This window comes from Dermochelys coriacea, chromosome 4 (genome assembly GCF_009764565.3).
Source record: "Dermochelys coriacea isolate rDerCor1 chromosome 4, rDerCor1.pri.v4, whole genome shotgun sequence".
Classification (NCBI taxonomy): domain Eukaryota; kingdom Metazoa; phylum Chordata; order Testudines; family Dermochelyidae; genus Dermochelys; species Dermochelys coriacea.
This window is the reverse complement of record NC_050071.1, coordinates 100,753,479-100,773,337: the sequence shown is the minus strand read 5'-3', so window position 1 is coordinate 100,773,337 and position 19,859 is coordinate 100,753,479. Positions and strand designations below refer to the sequence as shown.

At 38.7% G+C, this 19,859-nt stretch overlaps 1 protein-coding gene across 3 annotated transcripts in view; it reads left to right on the top strand.

Annotated features, from left to right (window-relative positions):
• FAM114A1 (family with sequence similarity 114 member A1) overlaps positions 1 to 18,170 on the top strand; it is a 60,847-nt gene extending 42,677 nt beyond the window's left edge. For all 3 annotated transcript variants that reach the window (XM_043513958.1, XM_038400965.2, XM_038400966.2), the window contains exons 10-14: positions 1,215 to 1,376; positions 5,350 to 5,489; positions 6,745 to 6,817; positions 11,783 to 11,836; positions 15,470 to 18,170. In XM_043513958.1, the coding sequence (XP_043369893.1) occupies positions 1,215 to 1,376; positions 5,350 to 5,489; positions 6,745 to 6,817; positions 11,783 to 11,836; positions 15,470 to 15,571 (531 nt within the window). In that variant the 3' untranslated portion in view covers positions 15,572 to 18,170. The remainder of the gene's footprint in view (positions 1 to 1,214; positions 1,377 to 5,349; positions 5,490 to 6,744; positions 6,818 to 11,782; positions 11,837 to 15,469) is intronic.
• The last annotated feature ends 1,689 nt before the right edge of the window (positions 18,171 to 19,859 follow it).

The window sequence follows — 19,859 nt, the reverse complement described above, 5'->3', positions numbered from 1 at the left end:
TATTATGGTCCGTCTACACAGACCGCAGCAGGTCTACAGACTCAGGGTAGCGGGGCTCGTGTTAGCACTGTCAAAATAGCTGTGTAGAGAGCGCATTGAAGTTGCAGCTTGGGCTCTGAAACCCAAGCCCCTCCGAAGGCTTTAGTGCCTGAACTCCAGCCTGGGATGCAACTTCATCCCCAGCACTGGCTACCCCACTATTTTGAGAGCACTGGCACGAGTACCACTAGCCTGAGTCCATCAACCCAGGCTGGAAGGCTCGCTCCCATGGCCTGGGTAGATGTATCGTTAGGTACATCTACACCACAGTTAGAAACCCATGGTTGGCCCATGACAGCTGGCGTGGGCTTGGGCTAAGGGGCTGTTTAATTGCAATGTAGACCTTCAGGCTCAGGCTGCACCCCAAGCTCTGACACCGTCCCACCTCACAGGATCCTAGAACCTGGGCTTCAGCCAAAACCTAAACATCTACATTGCAGTTAAACAACACCATAGCCAAAGTCAGCTGGTATGGGCCAGCCCTGAGTTTTTAAACTGTGGTGTAGACATATCCTTACTGGCCAGCGACACAAGTTCAGCATCAGAATTAAATTTAGCATTGGTCATGTTCATTTTTCTGGGGGAGTACTCCAAACATTCTAAGCTTGAAACAAAATGTTATCACTTCTAATTAGACTTCGCATTTTTAAAAAAAGTGATAAATGCCACATTAATTGTCTGGAAAGACATCACTGATGCTGTTTCTGCTTTGATCCACTTATCGGCTTGGTACTAAGCAGTTCAAAATCCAGTTGCTTTCTTTCTAATTTCCTTTCTGAATTCAGACTTGTTTTAACTTATTCAAAGAATTTGCTTATTTTTTCTTTCTTTATAAATTCTGCTTCACTTTTCCACTCAGATCTTAGTTTTCTTCTTCTTTTATTTCTTAGCTACATCCTGCATAAAACTGAGGTTTTGGTAACCTTAGTCTTAATGATAGCTCTGTATGCAGATTAAGGGCAGTATAATATAGTTCAGTATACGGCCATAGGTGAGCAGTGCTTCAGTGGACAGAAAGATTTTCTCCTAAGTACATGCCTGATGTAAATAAGAATTTTGAGTGGAACAGTAAAACTAGGTAAAGAAAAGTGTATTGTTAACTTGTGTTTCAGCAACATGATTTGACCTTCCACACTTGAGTAATAGGAGTTTTTTTTATGGGGTTTGTTTGGCAGGCTAGGAAAAAAGCTCATGACTGGCTGGAAGAAACCAACTTCTCCACATCACTGGACTTGGAAGAGAAGCCAGAGGAAAACAAACAGGATGAACAAAAGACAGAACAAGGAGGAGGAGATGGTGGTGATAAAACAGAAGAAAAGAAAAATAAAACTGTGGAGGTAAAATAGTCCTTGAAGGAGAAATTTCATAAACAAAATCATAATCTCTTTGTCTGGATTCTCTAAACAACCAGCATTGGCGCTTCATCCTTATGTGTGGTGGTACTGTTTAATATTTCCAGGGGGAGAAGTTATTTAGTTTTATAAAGGAACTTAAAAGACATGGTAATCAATAGCTATGGGCCCAGTTCTGCAAACCTTACTTATATATGTATTTTTCACTATTAGTTTATTCTTATGAGTAAATAATCAACAGGATCAGGCCCTCTGCCAATAGAAACTTTTTAAGCTTTACAAAAATTAAAAGCCTCAAATATACCTTTTACACAAAAGATTAAATTCAGGGAGATGGGAAAATTTTACGGTGTTTTGTCTGTAGCAATGTACCATATTTAAAGTAATGTCTCAGAATTTGGTAGTGGCTCTTTCTTCAGGTGCCAATAAATGAAAAAAAATATGATCAACTTATATTTAAAATGATAGATAAAGAGTTGGCAAAGTAGCAATATTATTTACTAGTCAAACCAAAAGATTATGATTTTTTTTTATGAAAGGTCTTTCTTAATGCTAAATATACCCACTGGTGCTATTGCCTTCTGTGGATATAGAAGAGTATCCAGAAGTCACCTCCTACAGGAGAGGCCCAACAAAGAAAATAACAGAACGCTACTAGTTGTCACCTTCAGCCACCAACTAAAACCTCTCCAAGATCTGCAACCTATCCTGAAAAATGATCCCTCACTCGCAAAGATCTTGGGAGACAGACCAGTCCTCGCTTACAGACAGCCCCCCAACCTGAAGCAAATACTCACCATCAACCACACACCTCACAACAGAACCACTAACCCAGGAACCTATCCTTGCTACAAAGCCCATTGCCACATATCTATTCAGGAGACATCATCATAGGGCCTAATCACATCAGCCACACTATCAGAGGCTTGTTGACCTGCCCATCTACCAATGTGATATATGCCATCATGTGCCAGCAAAGCCCCTCTGCCATGTACATTGGCCAAACCGCACAGTCTCTATGCAAAAGAATAAATGGACTCAAATCTGACATCAGGAATCATAACATTCAAAAACCAGTAGAACACTACTTTAAACTATCTGGCCACTCAGTAAAAGACTTAAGGGTGGCAATTCTGCAAAAGAAAAGCTTCAAAACAGACTCCAGTGAGGAACTGCTGAGCTTGAATTAATATGCAAACTAGATACCATTAACTTGGGTTTGAATAGAGACTGAGAGTGGCTGGGTCATTACACATATTGAAACTATTTCCACATGTTAAGTATCCTCACACCTTCTTGTCAACTGTCTAAATGGGCCATCTTGATTATCACTACAAAAGTTTTTTTTCTCTTGCTGATAATAGCTCATCTTAATTAATTAGCCTCTTTCAGTTGTATGGCAAATTCCACCTTCTCTGTATGTATATATATATATCTTCTTACTATATGTTCCATTCAATGCATCTGATGAAGTGGGCTGTATCCCACCAAAGTTTATGCGCTAATAAATTTGTTAGTTTCTAAGGTGCCACAAGTATTCCTGGTTTTTTTGCAAATACAGACTAACATGGCTGCTACTCTAAAACTTGTTAACTGTGGTTGAATTTCTTAATTTAAGTTATGACAATGTTAAATTGTGTTGTTTTTAATGATCTCTAGTTAAAAAAATCCATTATGTGTCCTTTAAAAAAAATCAAACACTTTAAAATGTACGGTTTCAGAGTAGCAGCCGTGTTAGTCTGTATTCGCAAAAAGAAAAGGAGTACTTGTGGCACCTTAGAGACTAACAAATTTATTAGAGCATAAGCTTTCGTGAGCTACAGCTCACTTCATCGAATGAAGTGAGCTGTAGCTCACGAAAGCTTATGCTCTAATAAATTTGTTAGTCTCTAAGGTGCCACAAGTACTCCTTTTCTTTTTTTAAAATGTAGGAAACTGAGTTGTACTGTGTATATTTGTGTTATTGTAGATTTTCAGATACAGGTGAGTCGCATCATACGCGCATTTAACTTACATAAATTCAACTATACACACTCGGCAAAAAAAAAGAAAAATAACAAGATACCGGTAAGTAGTGCTGGCAATTCCGCCCACCATTCGACTCATGAGCATATGCCCCGGAGTGAGGATGAGATGGGAGAAGTGAATTTGCTGTTCCCTCAGTTCCCGCGTGCCTCTCATAGCGTGAGCATCTCGCCGCGGTGAGTGTGATTCTCGTGTTTAAAGGTACTGTACGTATTTTTCGTACAACATGGCCCCTAAACACAAGCCAACTACTTCACCTGGTACTCAACTGAGGAAACAGCGATCTGTTCCAACGCTGAAGGAAAAACTGGCTGTGCTGGACTTATTGAGAGGTGGTATGTCAGTTTCCAATGTGGTGCGTAAATATGGCCGCAACAAATCTAGCCTCCATGCCATCAAGATTCAAGACAGAGAAATTCGTCAAGCCATGGCACCAAGTGCTCCAATAACTGCTAAGGTGATGAGCCAGGTGTGTGATAAGACTTCTTAGTGAAAACTGAAAAGGCATTAAACTTATGGCTGAAGACATGAACCGTAAACTTGTGCCTACCAATGGCAACACATTGCGAGAAAAGGCTCTTAGCTTCTACACGCTGTTCAAACCTCCCACCGAAGAGGGACAGCCTTCTGGTGAGAAGGAATTCAAAGCCAGCCAAGGTTGGCTTAACAGTTTTAGGAACCGCTTCAGCCTCAAAAACGTGCAGACTACTGGTAAAACTGCATCTGCCAATGAAGAGGCAGCAAAAGCCTACCCTGAACAATTAAAGAAAATCACAGAAGAAAAGGGCTATCTTCCAGAACCAGTTTTTAATGCTGGTGAGACTGGGCTCTTCTGGGAAAAAATACCCAACTGCACTTACACTTTGAAATCAGAAAGACAAGCCCAATTTGCTGATGTGTTCCAAGCAGCAAAACACTTGAATGATTTAATTTCTGTTTATGATCCCTCTATGGAACGAAGCCTCAAAATCACTCATAGTATTATGGACGATTTGAGACCGTATCAAGAAACATTTGAGCAGCTCAAGAGACAACAGCGACAATTGCCGATCACTATGTTTTTCGAGGAAAAACAACCAGCAGCAGATGAGCCTACGCAATCAACTTCTCGAGCTGAACCAGAGCCAACCATTTCATCTACGAGTCGCTCTCCGTCGCCTCCATCTCCTGGATTGACATCAAGCCCTGACGACCCCCTGTAATTACCTCTATGTAAATAAAAATACAGTACTGTAAAATTATATTTTGCATATATACTCTTTATTATATACTGTACACATTATACATTTATACATATTACTGTACAGGGTTGTATACACAAACCATATACATTGTACTGCACTTTATGGGCAATTTAAGGGATTTTCAAGGGTAATTTTGACTATATGCGAACTTAGCCTTACGCGCTGACTTTAGAAACTAACCCCCGCATAAGATGCGACTCCACTGTACTCCAAACCACTGAGAGTTGAGATTAGAAAGAGTTTTATGTGTAGTCACTTTGTTGCTAGCAAAATGAATTTTTTATTCAGAGTATAATTCATTTTCACTATGGAATTGTGCTTTGGAAATGGCATGATTCTCTCAACTATGAAATCATTGTAAATTCCATGAGTGTTAAGGGCTCAATTTTAGCATCTATCAGGACCAGAACCAGAAACTCCACCATAGAAATTCCTAAGGCTCGATCCTGCTCCCATTGAAATTAATGGCAATTTTGCTTTTTCACTTCTCAGAGATAAGCAAGCATGAGGTCCTTACATTGCCATCTGTACAGATCCCCTTTCCCTCAGGGATGGGTAACAGCTGATATTCCTTGGCTTTGCATGCACTGATATCCCCCAGTTTGTACTCTGCCCTAGTTTACAAAGCCTCCTTTTTAGTCTATAGAAATTATATTACTGTTTTGTTTTTTTTGTTTGTTTCATTTAAGGAAGTCTACATGCTATCAATTGAAAGCCTTGCTGAGGTAACAGCTCGTTGTATCGAACAGCTTCATAAAGTAGCAGAGTTAATTCTTCATGGGCAAGAAGTGGAAAAGACAGCCCCGGACCAAGCAAAAGTTATGACAACGTGAATATAATTTTTTTTATTTTTATCACCAGTATGAGCTTGCTTAAGATTCACAGTTTTATTGAGTCCAGAGCTTTTGCAGACACCATAACACACTATGGATCAACAAACAGGACTGACTTTAGAGTTCCTGTCACTCTATTTTCAAAAACAATCAAATCACAGACTGCCTGTGATTTGCTGACATGTACATCAGATATATCTTTACAAAAAACACAACAAATGCACAAGCTGACGACTTTTTGTTGCTATATTAGTGATGAAATGTGCGCACACATTTTAGATAATATACCAGCATGCACAGAATTTGCTTTTGCACCCCGCAATAGGGTCTCATCATTTGTACTCTGCCAAAAGGGCACAAAAATCTGTTTCTAAGCAATTATGCCATATTCATCATCAACTCATTGCCAACCCACAGGTGTGGACACCTAACTTCAAGAATCCCAGGTTCAAAACTGGGACCTAAGGATCGAATCCAAAGCCCACTGAAGACAGTACAAAAACTCCCACTGACTTCAGTGGTCTTTGGATTAACCCCTAAACACATGACCCCAACAAGGTGGTGAACATTCGGGTCCCGATCTAGCAAAGTACTTATGCACATACTTAATTTTAAGCATGTGAATAATCCCATTAAAGTCAGTGGGGGCATTTTTATTTAAAATTCAGTACTTACTTAAATTGTCTGCTGGATTAGAGCCAGAATGTTCTGCTTCTTGCAGGATTGAGCCCCAACTGATTTACAGTTATACAACAAGTCAGTGACAGAGCTGGGACTAGATCCAGATCTCCTCACTCACAACCCTGTGCTTTAACCACTAGACAATGCTTCTTCTATTAATACAATCCACTGCTTTGGAGAGAAAAAAAACTTCATTACATTCATTCTAGCTGGGGGCAGGAGCATTTATTTCCAGTGGCATTTTTAGTCATTGGATTTGTATAACCTTAAGTAAAGCAATAATTAGATTAAAAGTCTAACAAAAGTCAAAAACAAAATAAAACAGTGCCATATCAAAAGAGACCAATGTTTGATCTACTCTGGTATTCTGTCTCCAGCTGTAGCCAGTGCTGGATTTTTCAAATCCAAAGCATAAAGCCTCCATGATTTTTCTTACCAGTTGAGCAGATCCCAGGACACTTTAAGATAAAATTTAATTGATTAGAAACAAGATAGTTGGCAGAACTTTGACTTCTGAGATGAAGCAGGAGTATAGTTTTAACGTTTGTTTCTTTTCTTTTTTATAACCAGTTTAACAAGTGCCATGTGCAATGAAGTGTTGTCTTTATCTAAGAAGTTTTCTGATTCTTTAACTGCCATCGGGGTAAGATATGAGAGCATTTCCTTTTTATTGTTTGTTTTATTTTTATAAACATAATATCTTTAAGAGAGATTCTCATCCCCTGTGAAAACTGGATTTATGTGCAAGACTAGAAATAGGGCGGGCTGGAGTCTTCTCCAACCCCAGCCAGATCCAGAACACAGAACACCCTTTCAGCAGATCCACTACTGTTGCTAGATCCTGTGATATGCCCTGCCTTACTTAGGCTGGTTTTGTAGCAACTGGATCCACAGAGTTCCTGGACCTACTAGATATCCCTTTGAATTCCCCCAGCCCACTCGCCTTGAGTGGCCGACACACAACCAAGAACTGCAGCAGACGCTTATCCAGCTCCTTCTTTTATATGCATCTGTATTTAAAAAAAAAACAAAAACACCCACATACGCATTATCACAGGCAGTATGTTAACAGAGGGGTTTCACATAATAAATTATCCCTGTAGCGACTGATAAATCTCCTGGTGTTTGTAGTGAGGAGATTGAAAGGCTAGAGAATCTATTAATTTGTCTTTCTGTTTAAACAAAATCACACTCTCACTATAGCAAGTTAACCTACTTCTATTTAGTGCTCTGGCTGGAAACATTTATACTTTGTTCCTGAAAGATGTACAGAGGGTATTGCTAGTGTAACATAGATTGTGTGACCAGAAATGAGGGAGGAGTGAAGACCTTTGGGAGTCAGGGGAGCAGAAGTGATAAACTCCACCACAAAATATTTTTGAACTTACCTGACAACCAAGTGATCTGTCACAGTCCAAAGGGAAAAAAGTTGCTCTTTAGAAATAGTTTTGTGAAGCCATCTCTGGCAGGGATTATTCAGGGAGCATGAATTCTTATCAAAGACACAAAAGTTTCCCCAGGCCTGTTGGAATTTTAAGAAGAGGCTCCTGCCTGCTACTTTAGGGCATCACTGGATATTTTTTTCAAAGTTATTTAAAAACTAACATAATTTATTGGATTGCTTTATTTTGAATAATTTACATTGCTTCCAGTTATTTCAGATGAATCTGCCTGTTTCTGCATTTTCTAAGCATGTTTTAGCATATAAATGTATGCACACAGAAAAAATTAGCCATGAAATATTAACCAGACCTAACTCAGGATATTGAGAGCTAAGGATTTCACAGCAACTTTATTTCTGCCTCTTGGTGCATAGACATTGCAGGAGGGTTTTACGTTACAGGAACACAGAATTCAGGGCCAAATTGTCACTGGCATTTGTACAGGGTCTGAGAAGTTGGGCACAAGGAGCTCTCCCACCCCCAGTATGCTCCATGCAGGGGACAGCCTCAGGCCCCTGTGCTTGGTGCAGCAGAACCACTGCCCCATCCATATGTGCCTTCAGGAGCACACGTTGTGACAGCGGGAAAAGAGATGATGCTGGCTCACCACCAGCACTAGGGAGAGCAGGAAGCCTCATCCAACAGGACTGTACAGGTTGTATGCATGGGAGCTCAGCAAAAAATGGTATCACAAGGAGTCCAGTCTCTCCTTGAGCTCCTCACAGGGACAGTACATCTTTACACTGCTCCCATCTCAGGATGTACAGAATGCAAATTACATGCATCTAACATGATAATTATAATGTGCACGGAGCTGAGCACCAACCCAATTTTCCACATATTTGGCTAACTCACATATCTAGCTGGATTGATTCTGGACAAAAGGTAACTTTCTGGGAATGCCACAGGCCTTTGCAATAGTGGTTTAGAATGGAAAAGCTCTATCATCAGAATAGCAGCAATGTTATATAATTCAGGCGTATAGTCATTATAATGTAATTGTGGCCTTGTTCCTAAAAGTCAGCAATTATTCAGAACTAAGAAGTATCTCCTTTATTTATTGCTCTAGATTTCTTTCTTCCTGCTTGCACTTACAATTGATTCTTACAATCAATAGTGTTTTATTGACACTACTTTCTCTATGTTTAAAAGGTTTATCGATAATCAACTAAACAAGGGGATATGTAATAGCTTTTCTAGTTCCGGACAATAAAGCTACTGTTCTGCTATTTCTCTATCTACCCTCCTTCCCTCCCTCTTCCCCCACTTTCTTTTGTTTTTCCATCTCCCTCAAAACTCCCTCCACTTCTTTCCTTCCTGTTTTTTAAAGATACTATTTACCGTATATACTCACTCATAAGCCGGAAATTTTTGGTAAAAAAGTGACACATCAAAGAGCGAGGGTAGGCTTATAAACAGGTCTATACCAAAATTTGATGATTTTAAACTCTATGAAATCATTGAATTGACTATCTAATACATTGTTGTTTTGTTTACCTGGAGCGTCTGCAGGCATGGAGCCCCTCAGTTCCCTGTGGCCGCGGCTCACCGTTCCCAGCCAATGGGAGCTGCGGGAAGTGGCACGCCACTTCCCACAGCTCCCATTGGCTGGGAACGGCAAACTGCGGCCACTGGGAGCTGAGGGGCTCCGTGGCTGTGAACGCTCCAGGTAAACAAAACGTCCCAACAAGCCAGCAGCTTACCCTGATGGGCCAGGAACCAAAGTTTGCCAACCCCTGAAATATAGGGTCAGCTTATGAAAGGTTCATACAGTTTTTACTATTTTTACCTATCCATCGTGGAGGGTCATCTTATAAACGAACGGGCTAATGAACGAGAATATACGGTACCTCTTCATAAACACACTTCAGTGCTTAAACTGCTTACAGGGTGTGACGATATTTGTCCTGTTTCTTTAACTCTGTAACAGAAACCAAGCAGAACGGGGGCCTGCGAAAGTTCTAAGTAGAAGCTCTACAGTGAATTGAAAAAATACTGTGTTTTATTTGATTCATAGATTCATAGATACTAAGGTCAGAAGGGACCATTCTGATCATCTAGTCCGACCTCCTGCACAGTGCAGGCCACGGAATCTCACCCACCCACTCCTACAAAAAACCTCACCTATGTCTGAGCTATTGAAGTCCTTAAATCATGGTTCAAGGACTTCAAGGAGCAGAGAATCCTCCCTCAAGTCACCCATGCCCCATGCTACAGAGGAAGGCGAAAAACCTCCAGGGCCTCTCCAATCTGCCCTGGAGGAAAATTCCTTCCCGACCCCAAATATGGCAATCAGCTAAACCCTGAGCATATGGGCAAGATTCACCAGCCAGATACCCAGGAAAGAATTTTCTGTAGTAACTCAGATCCCATCCATCTAATATCCCATCTCAGGGGATTAGTCCTATTTACCCTGAATATTTAAAGATCAATTACTTACCAAAATCCCATTATCCCATCATACCATCTCCTCCATAAACTTATCGAGTAGAATCTTAAAACCAGATAGATCTTTTGCCCCCACTGCTTCCCTTGGAAGGCTATTCCAAAACTTCACTCCTCTAATGGTTAGAAACCTTCGTCTAATTTCAAGTCTAAACTTCCTGATGGCCAGTATATACCCATTTGTTCTTGTGTCCACATTGGTGCTGAGCTGAAATAATTCCTCTCCCTCTCCTGTATTTATCCCTTTGATATATTTATAGAGAGCAATCATATCTCCCCTCAACCTTCTTTTAGTTAGGCTAAACAAGCCAAGCTCCTTAAGTCTCCTTTCATAAGACAAGTTTTCCATTCCTCGGATCATCCTAGTAGCCCTTCCCTGTACCTGCTCCAGTTTGAATTCATCCTTTTTAAACATGGGAGACCAGAACTGCACACAGTATTCTAGGTGAGGTCTCATCAGTGCCTTGTATAATGGTACTAAAACCTCCTTATCCCTACTGGAAATGCCTCTCCTGATGCATCCCAAAACCGCATTAGCTTTTTTCACAGCCATATCACATTGGCAGCTCATAGTCATCCTATGATCAACCAATACTCCAAGGTCCTTCTCCTCTTCCGTTACTTCTAATTGATGCATCCCCAACTTATAACTAAAATTCTTGTTATTAATTCCTAAATGCATAACCTTACACTTCTCACTATTAAATTTCATCCTATTACTATTACTCCAGTTTACAAGGTCATCCAGATCCTCCTGTATAATATCCCGATCCTTCTCTGAATTGGCAATACCTCCCAGCTTTGTATCATCTGCAAACTTTATTAGCACACTCCCACTTTTTGTGCCAAGGTCAGTAATAAAAAGATTAAATAAGATTGGTCCCAAAACCAATCCCTGAGGAACTCCACTGGTAACCTCCCTCCAACCTGACAGTTCGCCTTTCAGTAGGACCCGTTGCAGTCTCCCCTTTAACCAATTCCTTATCCACCTTTTGATGTTCATATTGATCCCCATCTTCTTCAATTTAACTAATAATTCCCCATGTGGCACGGTATCAAATGCCTTACTGAAATCTAGGTAAATTAGATCCACTGCATTTCCTTTATCTAAAAAATCTGTTACTTTTTCAAAAAAGGAGATTAGGTTTTTTGGCACGATCTACCTTTTGTAAAACCATGTTGTATCTTGTCCCATTTACCACATGGTTTTACAAAAGGTAGATCGATTTGTTCTAATAAGGTTCCCTATTCAGTGTTAGATGAAAGCAATTCTTTCTGAAAGTGTCTGACATCATGTGACAAGGCAAAGTGCAGAGAGAGAAGAGGATCTGACCACATCTACCATTTAAAAAAATGCTCTCCACTGACCAGTCCTAAATTCTTACAGATGGTCTCAAATTCTGTGGCATTTGACATAGCCAAAGAATCAGATAAAACAATGAGCCCATCTTGTACACTGTGATACTAGTACGAGGCAAATAGAGAAGTATACACAGATGAGTGTTAAATGTTATCAAAAGTAGTATGCCATAGTATTAAAATTATCTTGAATATGTGTATTTCCTTGAAAACCTTATTTTCATCAAATAGAATCAAGCTGAGCCAAGGCCTTAACAAAATTCAGACAGCCAAAACTGATCCATTACTAAGCAAATATATTACTGTTAAATATCTGTGTTTAGCCCTGGCATTACATCTTGTCAATATTTGTCTTTCTACAGAGCAACAAAAAGGCAGAGCTCCTTAGCCCAATGGTCAATAGTGTGCTATTAGAGGTAAGCTTTCAATTTCTCCACAGTAGGAAAAACTTCGATAAACTCATTTTGAAGCACACACATTTATGTCCCTATAAAGAACCATAAAAATGTAATGGTAATGGCATTGTAATTCTATGCCATCTCATAAACAACTTCATTTTGTGTTCTGCAGTCATCCACAAATGCTGGACCAGAGCAGTAATACTAAATTTTGTCAGGATTCCTAAGAACACTGACAGAAGTGAAATGCTTTTGCTACTGTGTGTTGTAATGTATTGACTAAGCTGGGTGAACAATTAGCAATGTGCAATTTATTCAGTAAGTTTAGCCTTTTTTCCTGCTCAGATATTGCCTATGAACAGACTATGGTTATTAATCTATTCATTATTTGTGATTGTTCACATAAAACATTTATCAAACAAATAATTTCAGCCTATGGTTAGCTTGAACCAGTTTATTGTGATTATGCCTTCCAGGATTCAATATTCACAGTCTGAGCCGCAAGGATACTCAAGTATAGTAGTTTTGCTCTTCCTTCATTGGTTGACCTAATCATCAAACACTACAATGATCTAAAACAAGTTTTATTTTGTGGTTAAATTAATCTTGCCCATGATTCCACACACATACAACCAAACTAAATTGCAATTGTACAAATGTTCACAAGTGCATAAAAATAAGAGCAATCTTGGTCAAACCAAATGTCTGTTGAAGTCAAAATGTTCGGGAATATTTTTTCTCATTCTTCACCCAGTTCTAGTTTTGACCAAGAAAGGCTCAATAAGTTTTAGAAAGTCCCTGCGTTTTACTCAGTTTTACACTCAGGTTGACTGAGACATAAGGAGTTCAAGAGACCATAATATCAACAGACAGTGATTGGCTCATATAGGATTAAAGTTTAATATATCTGTGGCACTCACTCTTTTGCTTTGCCAACTAGCCACATATTCTCTTTAAACATAAAAATCTATATAGTACAGAATGCATATTGTTACTATGTAGCTTTAACCTAACACTGGGGTCCCATTTACAGAAAAGAAAAAAGAGCTATTATCTGAATATTCAATAGCAAATAGACTATTTTGTATTAAATGAGCAATATATTTTAAAACACTGTTGTAAAGATTCCTAGCTTTAGAGTAAAGATTATTTTTATATTTCCTCTTACTGTAGTGTAGAGATTAAAGTTGCTGGTACCTAAGTTGGCACATTTTACTGTACCATAACTTTTGGATAAATTCCTAACAAAGCTTGAGCCCTGACATTTGGATCTGAAGTTGAGGCTCACTCCATACCACAAAGTTTGGGGTATCCAGGTCTTGTATACCCATATGAAGATTTGCCATTAGTCAGCCCAGAATTACAGCATACTAAAGAAATGTGAGCAGCTGTTCTACATTGTATTAGAAATTCAGAAAATAATACAATCGTGCATTTATTCTGTAATATATGAATAATTTTAAACTCACTGATTTCAGCAGTGCTACATCCCCATGCAGTAGGTCTGAAATTAGCTCTGTGGGTGGAACAATTTTCATAGATATTAAGGTCAGAAGGGACCATTCTGATCATCTAGTCTGACGTCCTGCACAACGCAGGCCACAGAATCTCACCCACCCACTCTTACGAAAAATCTCTCACCTATGTCTGAGCTATTGAAGTCCTCAAATCGTGGTTTAAAGACTTCAAGGAGCAGAGAATCCTTCAGCAAGTGACCCATTCCCCATGCTACAGAGGAAGGTGAAAAACCTCCAGAGCCTCTTCCAATCTGCCCTGGAGGAAAATTCCTTCCCAACCCCAAATATGGCGATCAGCTAAACCCTGAGCATATGTGCAAGATTCACTCATTTTTGATGCTTTTTGTTGAGGAATTTGATTCTGCTCCTGACCCACACAGAGGTGTATTCTACCTACATTACACACACAACTCTCTCTAGAAGGTGATGCACAGTCAAACAGAGGGGACAGCATACCTCTGTATATACTTATGCTTGCTTGCGATAAACTATTTACAAACAAGAAAAGAGTTATTATCTAAATATGTACTTGACCTTTCAGAAACCCTTAGATAAGGTCGTTCAGCTCTTAAACTCACTAAGCAGTCATGGGATAAGAGGGAAGGTCCTTTCATGGATTAGCAGTTGATTAAAAGCTAGGAAACAAAGCATAGGAATAAATGGTCAGTTTTCACAATGGAGACAGGTAAATAGCAGGTTCCCCCAAGGATGTGTACTGAGACCTCAGTGGTTCAGCATATTCCTTAATGATCTGGAAAGGGGAATGAACAGTGTGGTGACAAAATTTTCAGACAATAACTATCTTAATTTTATAAGTCCAAAGCTGACCGCAGAGAGTTACAAAGGGATCTCACAAAACTGGATGACTTGCAGATGACAAGATGGCAGATGAAATTCAGTGTTGATAAGTACAAAGTAATACACATTGAAAAACAATCCCAACTATATGTACAAAATGATGGGATCTAAATGAGCTGTTACCACTCAAAGATTTTTGGAATCATTGTGGCTAGTTCTCGGAAAACATCCACTCAATGTGTAACAGCATCAGAAAAGCTAACAGAATGTTAGGAACCATTAGGAAAAGGAAAGGAGTACTTGTGGCACCTTAGAGACTAACAAATTTATTAGAGCATAAGCTTTCGTGAGCTACAGCTCACTTCATCAGCTCACGAAAGCTTATGCTCTAATAAATTTGTTAGTCTCTAAGGTGCCACAAGTACTCCTTTTCTTTTTGCGAATACAGACTAACACGGCTGCTACTCTGAAACCTGTCATTAGGAAAAGGATATATGATAAAACAGAAGATATCATAATCCCACTATATAAATCCATGGTACGCCCACACCTTGAATACTGCATGCAATTCTGGTCACCCCATCTCAAAAGAGACACAAGAATAGGAAAAATTACTGAGAATGGCGACAAAAATGATTAGGAGTATGGAACATCTTCCATAGAAGGAGAGATTAAAAAGACTGAGACTGTTCATCTGAGAAAAGAGACAAGTAAGGGGGGACTGAAAGAGGTCTATAAAATCATGAATGTTATGCAGAAAACATAAAGTATTATTTACCCTCTTTGCATATCACAAAAACTAGGGGTCACTCGATGAAATTAATAGGCAGCCGGTTTAACACAAACGCAAGGAAGTACTTCTTCACACAATGCACAGTCAAACTGTGAAACTCATTACCAGACGATGTTGTGAAAGCCAAAAGTATAACCAGCGTTCAAAAAGGAACTTGATAAATTCACAGAAGATAAGTCCATCAATGGCTACTAGCCAAGATGGTCAAGGGTGCAACCCTATGCTTTGGGTGTCCCTAAACCTCCAGCTGCCAGAAGTTGGGACTGGAGGACAGGGGATATATCACTTGTGATTGCCCTCTTCTGTTCATTCACTCTGAAGCATCTGGCACTCACCCCTGTCGGAGACAGGATAGTGGGCTAGATGGACCATTGGTCTGACTCTGTATGGCTGTTCTTGTTGTGATTTCCAGTGTACTTGGATAGAGCTTTTAAAATCTCACATGAATTTGTATCCTGATGTAGCACCAACCAGACTGAGTATGAATAGAGTCACTGAGATACATGAAAAATAGGTACTGAATCACATTTTTTCTCTCATTAGGGCTGCAACAGCACTACTTATATTCAGGATGCTTTCCAGCTATTGCTTCCGGTTCTTCAGATTTCGCATATCCAGACCAATTGTTTGAAAGCACAAGAGTGACAGTTTCCCAGCAGTTGTCGTCATTGTGTGTAAAAGAAACCACAAACCTAATCTCTTTAATGTATGCAATTTGAAGAGATGGCACAAAAGATGTCTGGCCACTGAGGGGCCTTTTGAGGACACTAAAAGCCGTTTTGCACATGCAGTACTGAAAAACATTTGAGAAAAATCAAATAGAAGTTCTTTAACTAGATGTAGTTACTAGAATAGGTAATTTCTTTTCAAGTTAGTATATATTCTTCACATTAATTTAAACTGATGAAGTGTTTATTGAAGTTAGTATTGACTTCAATATGAAGCAGGTAATTAATGTTGACACTTTCAGTTCTAAACAGTGATGTCTGAAGGAAATTTGAAAACAATGTTTTTTAAACATTTTGGACCTGATGCACCATTTCAAAATTCCCCATTTTAATTCTCAGTTTAAAATGTTTACTTTTGAAAGTTAGTTTCTGTATTTAACCTTCATTAACTCTCAAGTTAGCTTAAGCAAATGAACTCTGTTTTGAGCATTCCAGTATTATTTCTTCAGTGACAGTCAGATAGTAATCCTTAGCACTCATACCGTGCTTTGGTGTTCAAAGATCTGTACAACATTAAGCAAACTTAAGATAATGAAAATTATGAAAAATATGCATATCAGACAATATACTGAAGTGAAATTGTCTGAGCTAGTTAGAGCACAGGCAAAACTGTACACCTCTTAACCCATAATTGTATACTTATTGTATTTATGCCAGTCCCTTCACTCTGATTGGCCGAAAGACATAATAGACCAAAAAGAAAAGGAGTACTTGTGGCACCTTAGAGACTAACAAATTTATTAGAGCATAAGCTTTCGTGACCTACAGCTCACTTCATCGGATGCATGAAGTGAGCTGTAGCTCACGAAAGCTTATGCTCTAATAAATTTGTTAGTCTCTAAGGTGCCACAAGTACTCCTTTTCTTTTTGCGAATACAGACTAACACGGCTGCTACTCTGAAACCTATAATAGACCAAAGTAGAGGGATTTGTAGAGTAATAGTTATTTCACAACTACACAGTAATTCAGAAAATCCCTTCACTTTGGTTAACAAAACTCCCAATGTGTGTGCCCATAACAAACATATTGCCTCATCTTCTCAGCCTTCTTTCCAATCTATCATTTCACCTAAATCTGGACTTTAAATACAGTTTTTTTTAATAAAAGGGATTACTGCTAGGGAGGGATTGGAACTAAGTTTTCCTATAAGGGTCAAAGAGGAGGAGAAGGAGTTATGAGAAGGTTGAGTTGGGTGGAGTGACAAGGTGGGGAGTTCACAAGTTGAAGCGTGTTGTGGGAATATGGAAGAGGAATTCTGTGCACAGAGCCAACCTGAGAGGGTGGAAAGCACATTTCAGTATAACAGTAATTTAAGGGTTCTTGTGTTAAACTTCGTGTTATCCATATTTGGGCTTAATAAATTCACAGTCTTCAGCCTCAAGGTTTATTTTGCTCAGGTTAAAATTATCTCATGACAATACAAACCTTCAATTATTTAAGTAGCCGGTTCTCCTGAATTGTCTGTGTTTATTACATTTTTCTAATGTAATTAGAATGTAACTAATGTAACTGTAATTCATATTGATATAGTGATGAGCTCTATTTAAATATTGTAAAATTGTAGCTAACATTTGAATGTATTTAACCGTTGAAGTGTTCACACATCATAAACATAATCAGAATAGAATACTAGGAAATGTTATAATTGTATTTGTTAGAAATGAGAAGCCATCTATCTGCGTAGGCATGGTAACTGTAGGGAGCCTAAATAAGAGATGACAGAAAGCAGGTCTGTGTCTCTGCCTTACATAATGAGGTCCATATTGTGCTGTCACCTGTGTAGTGACTGTCTTTAATATTTCATCATTTAGATGGGAGATACTCATTATGTAGTTCTGTGGTTTCTTATGCACAATTTCTATTCTGCCTGTGCAGCTGAACTTGGTAAGCTAAACCTGACATTCATTGTTACTTACACCATCTTGAAATAATAGCCCAATATGAAACAGAGGAGCACTTTGGGAAAGTGTAGAAAAACTACTGTAAACTGATAGGCAAATTTACTGGCTGGGAAGGTAGAATAAAGCTCTCAACACTAGCCCTCTTTCCTCAAGGCTTGTTTTATTTCCAAATACTAGTCCCAAAACAAAAGCAAATAAATTAGAAATATTAGGTATTAACTGCCCAAATTTTTCCCAGCCTCAACCAGTTGGAAAGGGAGAGGATACATCCTTCCCCTTTGATAGCCCCACGTAGCTACTACAGAGAGACCCACACTAAGACTTCCTAGAACCTAGGTTTCTCCTTTTTGTTCCCCTGTCCCAGAGAGAAGAAGCTTTGTACTTCATTTCCATATACCAGGTCATATGTTTTCTTCTAGTCATGTGCCCTGCACCTGCAGCTCCCAGTTTTAAAGGGCACAAGTTCACAAGGGGTGCACTGGGATATGCACATGCCTCCAAAGCCTATTGCCTTGCTACAGGTACCTCGTTATTTAAAGTAATATTTTTGTTTAATCACAACGTTGTCAAACCAGTATATTGTGCATGATTAAAATCCTGTTTTCATTTTAAAGGGAGAGTATCACAAAAAGAAAAGTGCCTTTATTTATCAGTTATTACGTCTTAGATGTTATTGACTTTAAATTAGTTTGACCATTAATTATAGTTGAGAAAAGCCTTTCGGACATATCAGAATTGTGCATTAGGTATGGGTAAGTGTGATATTGCTGCCAAATGAATCATTTCTAAGGAATAGTTATGGCAGTTTTATATTTCCCCTATGCAGAGGTTAATCTTTTTGGATTTAAAATTGGGCAAGTGTCTCAGGTTTCCTATGGGGTCCAGAGCAAGATGCATATAGTTGAACCTGACAAGGAAACACTGAAGGGGACAGCAAAAATCGGTTGTCTAATAATAATAAAAATGTTCTTTTAACTAAAGGTTGAACAGAATTGTATGGGAAACCCTATGGGATACTGTAAGGAGCTGTTAAGGGAAATTATTTGAGACAGGAGATTTCTTATTTAAGGTGGTTTTTAGAACAGGTTTCACTGTACTACTTAAATTATGCATGTGGTGTATCAGTGCTTTGACCTTAAGTGAAAATAATTTTTTTAAAAGAAAACTATATATGAAATTCCTTGTAAAATCTGCACAAGGAAAATCTCAAACTACTAACCCCTAAATACTTAATTTAAAAAAATCGTGTTTATGAAAGTTACTTATACTCATGGACAAACCAATTTTTCAGATTGTGGAACATGATATTTAGTTGTTGAGTAATGATTGACTTTTACTATCCAGAGATGACGGCTTCAGAATAAGCTAGGCTTTTACATGCACTGGATTGAAAAAGTGTGTTGAGCTTGAATGTCTGCACATTTGCAAACCTGCAAATAATCCCAATTATTTCATGTGACGGCCTCTAGCTCAATTTTAGTTGGGTTTCAAACTATTTGACAGGGCATTTTTTGTATGTCTGTATCAAAAGTATTTTCATTTTTTTTCCAAAATGGAAAAAAAAGTATAATTTATTTGTTGCTGCTATTTGCTGTTCAATTATAAATGGCTTTTCTCAGTGACTCACTCCTGCATCCACTGCCTAACACAACTGAACAAAGGAACTGCCACTTGCACTTTTTTCAAATCCCTTAGATTAGCCACTGATTATCTTTTTCTAAATTGTAAAACATACCTCTTTCTTTTTTACTTGTAATAAATGATTGCAGCCCGCAGCATTTCAGATGTTTTATTAATGATGCCAATGTCATCAGCAGGTCAGGCTTCATATCTGCTTTAATGAGTCTGAAAGGTAGATGAGTCCTGTTTGACACATTAGAGAACTTTTACCTTTGTCTGACTCACAGAAGCACTTTTTATCACATGAACAGTCACCCACTAGTATTAGTATTTATCAGCCATTCTATTTTTAATTCAAAATGACAGCCCTGTCTCTTCTGTTGGTCTCAAAGGAATGGAAAGACTGGGTAAGGACTTTTCTGAGATCTTTTTAAAGCCATCTCAGAGCAAGGCTTAAAGTGACACTGTCAACTAATCTGACCTACTTGGAAATTGTTGCAATCTGACTGGAAAGCCCTCTGGACTTTAAACAAGTATATTTCTTTTACCTAAAAATCAAATTCTGCTACTGAGAATATGAGAACTAAAATAACCACTCTTATCATAGGACCTATGCATTTGCATTATTTTGATACCTAACTCAAATGTGGAATTAAAATGAAAATAGTCATTATTTCAGCTGT